This window comes from Helobdella robusta, assembly GCF_000326865.2.
Source record: "Helobdella robusta unplaced genomic scaffold HELROscaffold_47, whole genome shotgun sequence".
NCBI lineage: Eukaryota > Metazoa > Annelida > Clitellata > Rhynchobdellida > Glossiphoniidae > Helobdella > Helobdella robusta.
In genome coordinates this window covers 337,002-350,330 of record NW_008705176.1, presented here as the reverse complement: position 1 = coordinate 350,330, position 13,329 = coordinate 337,002, and the positions used below count along the sequence as shown (strand labels likewise).

General features: G+C 31.0%; 1 protein-coding gene across 1 annotated transcript; it reads left to right on the top strand.

Annotated features, from left to right (window-relative positions):
• Window positions 1–6,617: 6,617 nt before the first annotated feature.
• HELRODRAFT_178289 (hypothetical protein) lies at window positions 6,618–7,900 on the top strand (the record flags this gene model as incomplete). The annotated part of the gene is made up of 4 exons (XM_009026427.1): window positions 6,618–6,723; window positions 7,018–7,053; window positions 7,304–7,393; window positions 7,746–7,900. 4 exons carry the CDS (start codon window positions 6,618–6,620, stop codon window positions 7,898–7,900), a joined length of 387 nt encoding a protein of 128 aa, XP_009024675.1.
• Window positions 7,901–13,329: the final 5,429 nt, after the last annotated feature.

The window sequence follows — 13,329 nt, the reverse complement described above, 5'->3', positions numbered from 1 at the left end:
CTCAAGCAGCGACTCAAGGTCATAAAGTAAAAGAATTTTTGAGTGACAATGGGGGTGAGTTTGACAACGAAGAAGTTCGAAACATCCTGCGCAGCCATGGAATCACGCAAAGACTAACAGCATCATATACACCTCAACAAAATGGTGGTAGTGAACGTGAAAACAGAACAATAGTAGTAATGGCACGCACATTGAAGTACTCAAATCCAGATTTTGAATTTCCAGTCGCTATGTGGGCTGAGTTATGTTCAACTGCAGTATATTTACTTAATCGAACAGGCAAGTCGTCGATTGAAGATAAAAGCCCATTTGAAATTTGGACAGGTAAAAAGCCGAGAATTAACCATTTGAGAATAATTGGCTCTACATGTTTTGTTCACATACCTGATCAAAAACGTCAAAAAATGGATAAGAAAGCCATAAAAGGTTACCTTGTTGGTTACGATGGTGACGAACGCTATCGTATATGGCTCAAAAATCAATATAAAATGATATTCTCAAGAGATGTTGTTTTCCAAGAAAAACCTATGAAATGTACAACATCATTTGAACATCAGACTCAAAAAGATTTTACAACAGATCCTCAAATCAATTGCAAACCAGAAAATGACTCAAGTAGTAGAAATGATGATTCAAAAGAAGAAATTTCAGATGACACTAATGAAGATGTTCACAACCGTAGTTCAGTTTCATCTGATGAAGAAGATCAATCTGACTGTTGTAATCAAAAGACCAAAGGTATGGTTCTACGTGACAGGAATAATATCAAAAATCCATCTCGTTATGATCCTTTCGTTATGTCTGCATTAAGTGAAGTACTTGAACCAGAGAGCTACAAAGATGCCATTCAAAGTGATGAAAAAGATGAATGGTTTAAAGCCATGAACAGTGAAATGCAGTCATTAAAGGAAAATCAAACGTGGGATTTGGTAAGTCTTCCAAAAGGTCATAAGGCAATACCATGCAAATGGGTCTACAAGGTAAAACACAATCCAGATGGTTCTGTTGAACGTTTTAAAGCCAGGCTAGTGGTAAAAGGTTTTTCTCAGAAAAAGGGAATTGACTATGAAGAAACCTATAGTCCTGTGGTCAGAAGTTCAACTATAAGAACACTATTAAGTGTTGCTGCAAATGAAAAGATGTCACTCATGCAGTTTGATGTGTCAACAGCATTTCTATACAGCAAACTAGATGAAGATATTTACATGGAGCAACCTGAAGGTTTTAAAGATAATTCAGGAAGAGTCTGTAAACTCAAGCGAAGTCTCTATGGACTTAAACAAGCTCCAAGATGTTGGAACAAACGCTTTGCTGAATTCTTGAAAAAAAGACATTTCAAACAAAGCGATGCAGATACTTGTTTGTTCATTAGAATACAGGGAGGAAAGAAACTCATACTTGCACTGATGGACTAGTTGCAGGAACCGATAAAGAAGAACTAAAAATATTTGAAAAAGAATTAAAGTCTGAGTTCAAGATAACATCTAAACCTGCAAAATATTTCCTTGGATTAGAGATTAATCAAGATGAGAAGGGAAATATTAATGTCAGTCAGTCATCCTATACAAGAATGATTCTTGAAAAGTTTGGGATGAGTCAGTGTAAATCCTGTACAACTCCGATTTCAAAATCAGAGGAGTTCGATGAAAACAAAAATGAACATGAGGAAGTGAAATTTCCTTACAGATCAGCAGTTGGTGCATTGATGTACTTGATGACGGGAACAAGACCAGATATTGCATATGCAGTTGGAGTAGCATCCAGAAGTTTAGAGAAACCCAGCAAGTCCAGTGTAGCACAAGTTAAGCAAATTTTCAGATATTTGCAAGGCACAGCTGATGTCGGTATTGCTTACAAGTCTGGTCAAAACAATACTTTTATAGCCTACAGTGATGCAGATCATGGAGGAGATAAATCTAGTGGAAGATCGACATCAGGTGTAATCTGTATGTTTGGAGGAAGCGTGATCAGTTGGTTTAGCCAACGTCAGCCCTCAGTTGCGATTTCAACTACTGAAGCAGAAATCGTTGCCGCAAGTGAAGCAGCTCGTGAAGTGATATGGCTCAAACGATTGTTGAACGACATCGTAGATCTAAAGAAAAAACCAGAAATTTTTGTCGACAATGAAGCAGCAATTCGGTTAGCACACAATCCAGAACTTCACAGAAGAACAAAGCACATCCACATTAGACATTTCTTTGTCAGAGAAAAAGTTGCAGAAGAAGAAGTTTCAGTTGAACGAGTTGCGACAGAACTTCAAGTTGCTGATGCTCTGACAAAACCAATGGTAGGACCAAGACTAAAGAATCTGATGTGTGCGATGGGTCTTCAGAACATTTAGGTTAAGGTCATCTAATGTTTTAAATAAAATGAGAAGGTGTTAAGTTTTATGTTTTATATTAAAACATTATGATTTATAATATACATTTATTTTCTTTGGACCAAGTGTTCTTTGCTTTGTATGTAACTTCACTTTTACTTTTCTGTTGATCCGGTTGATAATAAACAAGTCGAGAACGTTGCAAAGTTTATTTCTTGTCTATTAATGTCTTTCAATATTGTATCAATTAATTAAGCGATCTACGTAATAAGAAATTTAACAGCTTTAAAGTGTTAACCAAAAGTTATTTAATCAATAAATTTTTCTAATTTTTCAAGATTGCAGAATATACGGAGCTACGTATATGTTTCCACGAAAAAATTCTTTCGCCGATCCAAATGGTATTTATATTTTCCAGTCACCATCATTTATGGCCGAATTTTCAAAAAATACATCATATATGTATGACACAAAGTTGATGAACCTGTACTTAGGCTTCGAGAACGTTCAATCATTTACTATAAATACGTTCAACTCATCGAATGTAAACACGTTCAATTCCGGAATTCTATATCCACTCAATGGCACGGTGGGTGAGCTATTGTAAATTCTAACTACAATGTTCCTCTGTTACAACTTAATAAAAAATTTAGCGCTAATTTATGATTTCTTGATTCGGATTCAAATATTAATTCCTATATAACTTTTTGCAAACTTATTTGTTTTATAATTTATATTTTTTTCTATTATTTTGATTATATAAAAATTGTAATAAATTTTAGGCGACAAAATCTACGAATAAATTTAGTTAAATTTGTACAAATAAAAAACTAATCATCAGATCAGTAAATGTGCTGGCGCATTTTTTTTTTAAATTGACAAAGTATAAACATTTTTATAACAAATATTTTACAATTTAAATACTTTTATAGACTAATCAGAAGCAATTCGTCACTAATCAGTACATCTTGATGGATGTTCTTAAAATTAATTTAACTCCCATCAACTCATCTCTGAACATCACCCTCAACATGACAATTGACATTAACATTTGTTGATTCACCTTTCAACAAGATAGATTTGTGTGTTATCTAAAGCACATTTCTGAAGACGGCTTATAACATTTGCTTAAACTTTTGTTACCTATATTAAACTGCTGAGTATTTGAATGCTCATTTTGAGATTTTGTTTCTGTTTTAATTTTATACTATCTGTTACTGGAATGACGCATGTGGGTATAAACATTTTCTTGTTGTGTGTCGAATTTGAATGAAATTTTAATCCTCTGCTATACTTTTATTCAATTAGAAAGCAATCTAAACTCATGCAATAAGCTCAGGCAATGTAAGAAAGTCAGCTGTGTGCATGTTTTTGACACAAGACATCAGCGCCTGTTTATGTAGCAACGAATCAAAATGTATTTGGATGAGGATAGCCCCCAATTTGCAACGTTGTCGCATTCATTCCAATTCAACTGCTGTTCACAGCTGTTTGAAAGCACTCGCACGATTACTGTATAACGTTTTGGTTATTTCGTTTTGGTTATTTCGTTTTGTTACCGTTGCTATTGTTGTTATTGATTTTGGGAGAAGTTGTTCAACATTCAAACAATGAAATAATCATAATAATACAATTTAATGATTTTTTTGTTATTTTAACTCTGATGTTGGAGCTGTTGATAGTTGCCTGTTTAACTTGCAAAAATCAAATTTATCATAAATTTATTCTAAAGATTTTAATACGCTAATTAAATGTTAGCAACGCAATAACAAACAATTATTTAGTAGACGTAAAATTTGTTAACATGAAATAAAAATTTCATCAACTGTATCTCAACTCTGGCTTAAATAATTATTGGGAGTGAAAATAATAGCAAAATTTTTTTAGCAATATGAAAAATAAAACTTATCTTGTCAAAATTTCATAAAATATTACTATATTTCTAGTAAGGAAAATTGAAAAGACAAACTTTAAATTGATTAATAATGCCAACAATTCGTTAGAACTCATACAATATATATATATATATAAAGTCATAAGTAAATAAAGAATTCAGATAAACACATTTTGGTCGATAGATAGAGCGTACGTCAGTATACAAAGGGTGAGAGTTAGGTGTTCATTCATAGTAATGTACCTTTGGTCGTGCTGAGAGATGGTGTACTTAATATACTCGTGTTGGTCAACCGTACAGGATATAGCGCTATACAATCATCTACTTATTTGTCAATTATTAATGCATTAACTAAATATTCCCTAACTTAAAAATCCAGTATGCATAAAACAAAATCTTCTTCAACATCATCGTTACCCGACGTTACAACTTTAACATACATGCACTCGAAATGACTGCTAAACAGTTGAATTTGTGAACAACGTGCATTCTTTTCAACCTCCTAACTACAGTTATTCTTTGTTAAAAGGTAACATGACAGTAGCACAGTAAACAAAAAAGGACTTTCTGATAGCTAGAGATACAACGGACTACTACGAATTTCAACCCGTTGTATCAATCGAGAAATTACGACCCTGACGATAGGGTCAGTACACTGGTCAAGTGCTGGTTTATATTGGTCAAGTATTTTCTTATTAAGAGTCAATTTTAAATTAGTTTATTTAATATTTTTCTATCTAGGGCATAGAGAAATCTTACATCACGAACGCGAGCTACCCTATGGAGCTTATAAGAACTAATTACACTCCTACAGACGAACTATCTATCATCACGATCAACATCTATAGTGTCAACACTACGAATAATAATTGTTGAACTATGGTTAATGAAATTATCTAATTTATTCTTTTCTTTTTTTTTATTCATTCATTTATTCATTCGAACATTCAACAGAGTTTCAAATATATACAACACTGTAGATATTTGATAACTTCAATAATTAGCAGAAACCAATTTAGTGATAACATTTGAAAGTATCACATTACAATTCAGAAAATATCCTTTCGAGTAATTCGAAACATTGCAGCACATCACTATTAAATTTCAAAACCTGGCTCAATAATTTCAATAAATAGGTAGTTGTTTAGTTATGTAGTAAAATGGTTAAGAAGCGAAGAGTAGGTTAAAGTGAGAGAGAAAGAAAAAGAAAGAGGGAGAGAGAGAGAAAAGCATTCAAAAGCAGCTAATTCGAAATCTCGCATGCGCGTCTGTGACAGAAGAACCCATTACACACATGCACACTTTGCGTTGCACTGCCCTGCATGCATGCATCAACGAGTTTGCTGTGAACTGTTGATAAACTTTGGTCAATATTGTCGGAATGGTGGTGGAAGTTTTGCGTAGGTTGAACAGCTGTTGAGAAAAAATCCGTGAAGATTTCTGGAATTAATTCATTCGCAAAACTTTTCTAAAATTTTCAGCCTCTTAAAAATCAGAAAATGACATTAGCAGAGCTGAAAAATTATTGCCTCATTTGATGTAAGCATCATCTTGATTTCATGCTTATCAAACAACAATAGTGAAACTGTTCAATACGACTACAACATCATCAGCAACAACAACTTCAACAACAACACTCCTGTCATGTTATAATGATGTTGTTTAATTTTACAACATACATACACATTAAGACCGGCAACTTCTGTAACATACGTGTTACATATTTACAAAAATTTAGTCTTAACAATACATTCACCGTCTTTACTACGGTAAAACAATGTTGGCTGTGTCTTTAAAATTTTCCATAACAGCAAAACTGAAGATTCTTTAAAGAATTGATGGAGTGAAAATATGTAAAATAAATGAATGAAAGAACGAGTGAATGAATGAATGAATGAATGTAGGAATGAATGAATGAATGAATGAATGAATGTAAGAACGAATGAATGAATGAATGTATTAATTAATGAATTGTAAAACTATGGATTTAATATACTTTTAAATAAACGAAGGAATGAGTGAGTGAGTGAGTGAGTGAGTGAGTGAGTGAGTGAGTGAGTGAGTGAATTAAGAAATGAACGAATGAATGAATAAATGAATGATTGAATAGATGACTGGATGACCGAAAGAATGGGTGAACGAATGAATTAAAGATATATTAAAAATTAGTACAAACACACAAACGCACGCAAACACAAACACACACACATATTTAACCTATAGAATATAGAAAGTTGATTATTCTAACTTAATTTTACGTGCAATTGGTAGGCTAACTGAAGATAATTTAGACGATAAGAATTTTCTTGAAAAGTTTTAATTTGTATAAAAATATCTCACAATTTTTTAGACAAAATCTTTATAAGAAAATTTCATCCCAGAGTGTAGCCATTGGATGAAAGCATGGCAATCCCGGCCGCTAGTACCTTAGTGTTGGTGATTGTCGGTGTGACCATCGGGTCAGCTGTCCTCGCTACCATCATCACCGTTAGCATATCCATTACAGCAAGTTAGTAATGTATGTCAATATCGATTGAATTAAACATAAGAATTGAGCCATAGTGGGTAGCCCTAAAAGTGTTAATGTTTGAACCAGGATGTGTTAAATTACATTACACATAAGAACTGAGTGCTAGGCCATTGAACAGCAAAAATGCTATAATTTCTAATAATTGTTTGTTTATTGTTTAAGCCAAATTTTTCAAATTATAAAAAAGAATTGTGTGCTTTTATTTGTACTTTTGAATTAAAAATAAAATGAATTAAATTATTAAAACATTTTTGCCGACTTTAACACTGCCAGAAAACCTTGCGACAACTAATGCAACCACAATAGCAGGTTAATGAGTCGTTTCATTTCAAAATGTTGATAAATGGAAAATAATTTTTTAAAAATTTTTCACTATTTTTACTAAAATTTTAAAAAATATATCGCTACAACAATTCTCACTATGAGATTTCAACTTTTTAAAAAATAAAAAATGATTGGCTTTTTTCAAAATCGTTTCTTATAAGCGATTATTTATTTCACAAAAATTAAATAAGGAATTATTCGTTATGAACTTAATTTATGAAAAATTTAGCGGCAGCTAATGCAACCACAGCAACTGGAGCAGTCACAGCAGCCACTGCAGCTACTGCTGCAGCTACCACAGCAACAACTGCTACAGCCACTACAGGTAAATTGATTCTAAAATAGTATACTTTTTAACGAAAGTGTTGAATTGGACTAGATTTGTTTAGACTCGTTAAAAAGAACTTTCCAAGAGATAATATCGAAATGCAATTAGCAGTATAGACAAGCAATCAATCATTTTCACAGTCTTAATTTATCATTCAAAAAACATTTTTGCTGCCTTAGAACGTTAAGAATTTAATTTTGCTCACATTTTTGCTCTACAATTTTCAAATGTTGAATAAATATATTACTAACTTACTTATTCAAATCCCAAACAACTTTTGTTAATTTCGCATCAAACTATTTTACAGCAACAACTGTGACCACGGCAACAACATCAACTACTACATCAGGTTATTCTATCAATTTAGTCGTTTTTGTTGACCCGTCCTACTTCCACAAAACACTGAATGCTCCAGTAGCAAAATCAAAACAAAAATGTTACATCAAATCTATGATCGATGTAAAAACCAAAAAATTCTCCTCTATCAAAAGTTTCCAAGCGTAGAAACCGTCAACTATCATGTTCTACGCGAGGTCTATTGTAAAGATTTACTTGCGATTCAAAGTTATCTTTTTGGTCTTCAGTACACAGGACGGTGTACAAATCATTTGATAATTCCAGTTGAACCCTCGTAAGACACCACTCACCCCGCACCCCATTCGCACAAAACGTTTGATGATGGCCTTTGAGTTCCGGGTAGACTGAAATCGAACCAGTTCATCGCGAGATAACAACGCGAGTCATGGGACTCCTACCGACTGAGCTAGCTTGCCTACCAGTTGGCTAGTAGCAACTTTATGTTCATTGATGATTCAAAAGTGGCAACGATTTCAACGCCGTTGGCGCTCTTGATTTTGAAAGCTGGCAAGAAGGTTTCAATAACTTGGCTATCGCCTAATTCGCTTGCTCCATGTTTAAAAATTGTAATCTGAAATAATTTAAGTTAATAAATTGTAATTACCCGATATCATTAAAATTAATTTCACAGCAACGGCAACAAGTTCGACTACTACGTAAATATGCCTCCTATTGCGATCAAAAGCATGTGTTAACGCTGCTATCATGCCAGGCTAACTTCTTGGCTGTTCGCTTTCACTTATTCATCCATTTATTTTCTTTTATTTTTATTTTAAAATCTATTAATATTAATTTCACATCATTTCCAATTATTTTACATTTCATTTAAAGAGTATAAACATTGGTAAATAGATACCGATAACTTACTATGTTTGGAGATTTAAATCAAAATTTGTATGTATGAAATTAAACTAATTTTGAAAGAATGAAACGTATGCCTATATATTAATTAACAGAAGCGTAGCTATAGCCAAAACAACAAAAAATTTAGCAAAATTGATCGAAATGTTCATATGAATTTGTAAAAACTTGAAAGTATTTTACCCTAAATAATAACTAAACTTATCTTACAATAATAAAACTTATTTTCTTGATTCAAACTTCAATACACATATTTATAAACACAAGATCGTGAGAATTTATATCAAAGTTGTAGAATTGAAAATTGTATTTCCTTGTTTGTGAATGTTTGTACGCATACAACGGCGTATTCACATATTTAAACAGTATTTGTGATTGAAAAATAAAAATCAAAAAACGCATCAGTTCAGTATTTATAAAATGAAAACTAATAGGTAGAATAACTTCTTTTGGTTAGGTAAAGGTTAAAACAATCTCGAACATCTCCAGTTTGACTTACCTCATTTCGTTGAAGTAATGCTGGTCAAATTGGCGCTACATAATTCAACCGACGTCATCGCATCACGTGATTTGAAAACAGACAGAGACGCGCGCAAATTGTAGAAGTATTTATTGTAATTAAATAGAGACTACTTGATCAATTTATTACAAATACTAATAAAAGGAAGGTGGGACAGAAAATTTCTCACCCAGAATTAAATTTTATTAACGACCTTTCAACTTGCTCCGCAAACGAGTTCAATAATGATAATAATTATAACAATATCAATAAAAGAAAACAATAATAACAAAAACAATAACAAAAACAAAAAGAATAACAATAACAAAAACAATAACAAAAACAAAAACAAAAAGAATAACAATAACAATAATAATAATAATAACGATGGTATAAACATTATTATTATTATTATTATTATTATTATTATTTTATTAATATTAAATAAACAACAGTAAAATCGTTCAGAACAACGATAACAACAATAACAATAAATTTAATAATAATAATAATAGGACAATTATGTATAAGCAATGATTTGATTAACGAAATACAATTGAAATAGCCCGCTAAAAATTTGTATAAAAAACTAATTAATTATTCATTTAATTAATTAATTAATTAATTAATTAAACGACGAAAGAAATAATAATGATGAAGCAAATAAAACATGATTTAATAACAAAGATTGAAAAAAAAATCAATTAAAAAATTAATAATTAATTACTTAATTAATTAGTAACCGTAAAAACTCTCGCACTAACACACGCACACACACACACACACACACACACACACACACACACACACACACACACATACAAACGTACCAAAATCAAATTTCATCATAAAAAATATTTTATATAACTGTCTTAAAATGATTTTATAAATTTATTTACAGAGATAAAATCACCTCAAAAATGACGCAAGACGAAAATTTATGAAATTGTTTCGTGTCTTCGTTACTCAAAAACTAGTAAAAAAAAATACATAATTCGTAATAGAAGGAGTATTGTAGCAGTAGTATTTTAGTGACATCTAGTATTATAATGGAATCATAGTATCATATCCTAGAAGTAGAGTATCTAATGATAGTAGAGAGTATCTAATGATAGTATTGTAATTGTGAAAGTGAAAAAATACTAAATGGAGTATATCTTCTTGTTGTTGACTTGTATACTGTTAAAGTTTTCAGACAAAAAAAGGTTGAAAGGTAAAACGGGGAAGAAAAATAAAAAAAAAATAGATCATTTTTATGTGGCGTTAAATGCCCACACACACACGACCACACACGTACACACGACCACACACATACACACGACCACACACACATACACACGCAGATACAAAAAGTACACCAACACATACATGTAGATATACCCACATATAAACACACATTCATGTATAGAAATGAGTATAAGTATAACGCGCACACACAAACAAACACAAAAAACACACAAAACAAATAAACTCACAAATTCCGAAAACAACGACAAAGTCAATAGGCAAAATAAAATTTGAAACCAAAATAAACTTACCAATTTAATAATTAAATTAATATAAGTTAAAAAAAAACAATTGATCAATTAGTCAAGCAATTGATCAGTCAATTGACTAACTAATTAATTAATTTATTAATCAATTATTAAATTAAATAAAAATTAAAATGACTTATCCAAAAAAAATTAAATTAAAATTAAAATGACTTATCCAAAAAAAATGACTTTGCATCCTGATTTGCAGACAGGTTGCAGGCAAATGTTATAATGGGAAGATAAATCTAATGCAATGATTTTCCATCTCAACTATATATCTATGATCACAATATATTTTACACACACACACACCACACACACACACCACACCACACACACACATACATTCATATATGAATATTAATCGAAGTATATGAAAATATACACATCTATATATTATTATATATGTTAGTTATATATATATATTATATATACATATGTATATAGATATATGTGAGTGTGTGTATTAGTATTTATGTGTTTGTTGTGTGTGTGTTAGTTTGTGTGTGTTTTTTTTGTTTGTCTGTGTGTGTTTGTCTGTATCTGTGTTTGTTTGTGTCTGTGATTGTTTGTGTTTGTGTGTATCTCTGTTTGTGTATGTGAGTGTGTGTGCGTGTGAGGAGATTTTATATGGAGTTATTGTTATTACTGACAATGCAGACTTAACAAAAAATTTCGGAAAAATCGTAATAATAATAATAACAATAATAATAATAACAATAATAATAATAACAATAATAATAATAATAACAATAATAATAATAATAATAATAATAATTTTCATTAATATTATTATAATATAAAACAAACATAATAAAAATGCGCACGGGTCGATAAGTTAGTTGACAACCTTGTATGCATACCATAATTCGATTTATTAAAAAATAAAAAATCTATATATATATATTTATATATATATACAAATGTACATATAAATAAATAAATATATATATATATATATACATATATGTGCGATAGACTATACAACACACACACAATAGCACAAGCAACAGACAAACAACAAAAATATCACTATGTCCAAATGTGATGTGTGTGTATATATATATATATATATATATATATATATATATATATATATATATATATATATTTCCAATACAGAAATGATTAGATAGATATAGATAGACATGATGATGCAATACTTTTCGAAATGCTTTTAATTTCACATGATACTAAATTGAATAAGTATTATTTTTATACTGTGGGTATCTTAACGAGTATCAAGTAATATAATGATAATAATGATAAGAAGAAGGAGAAGGAGAAGAAGAAGGAGAAGAAGAAGAAGAGAAAGAAAAAAGACCTTTAAATATCGGTAGAAATTCGCATACCAACTAATAAAAAAAATTTTTTATTTAACTAAACATCATGTTTAATTTGGTTCTCTAGCAGCGGCTTAATTATGTGTGAGTATGTGTGTGTGTGTGTGTGTACACGTGCATGTGTGTGTGTACACGTGCATGTGTGTATGTGTGTTTATTTACAGATAGATTGCACGCGATAAGCATTGAAAAAATGAGTATAAATAAAAGCATGATGGAAAAAATAGTGGATGAATCATATATATAAGGATATTGTGTTTATCTTTGAAGATATTAATTATTTAATGAGGAAATTGATGAACGAATAATTGAATGAATGAATGAATGAATGAATGAATGAATGAATGAATGAATGAATGAATGAATGAATGAATGAACGAATGAGTGACAAAAAAAAACAAGCAGAAAAAATAAATAATAATTGGTATGGAGAAATGGATGAATGTACGAACGAGAGAACGTATAAACAAATAAATGAAGGAACGAACGAATGAATAAATGACAGAATGAATGAATGAATAAATGAATATATGAATGACAGATCGGAATGATGTAACCAACATACGCATACACACATGCACACATATAAACAAACACACACACACAAATAAAGTTCACATTGTAGCAGAAACAAACTCATTAAACAAAAACGAAAGTACAGTAACAATAGCAATAATAAAAATTAACAACAACAACAACAATAATAATAATAATAATAATATTGATAATAATAATGATAATAATAATAAATAATAATAATAACAATAACGAGATGCTGTCAAAAGTAAAAGAGCAATAAATAAATATATAAATGTATGAATGGATGAATGAATGAATGAATGAATGAATGAGTGAATGAATGAATGAATGAGTGAATGAATGAATGAATGAATGAATGAATGAATGAATGAATGAATGAATGAATGAATGAATGAATAAACGAAGAAATATCGATTTTTTATCAAAAAAGTAAAAATTATTCTTAAACTACAACGTAGCGATTATCGCAAAGATGATGATGGTATCACCACACAAACATCATCTTCATCATCGTCGTCATCATCATCATCGACCTCATTATTACATCGCCATCATAACCACCACCATCATCATCATCATCAACAGCGCAATCATCGTCGTCATCATGACCACACACACTACAACCACCACCGTCGTCATCATCATCATCAGTGGCGGTAGCAGCAGAAGAAGCAGCAGCAGCTGCTGCATCGTCGTCATCATTGAGGTACGAATTCCTGCAGGATGTCCCTGGCCATCTCGATGTTGTTCTGGGAGATGTGTAGGGCCCTGATGGCGAACACCTGGTCGAACCCCTCG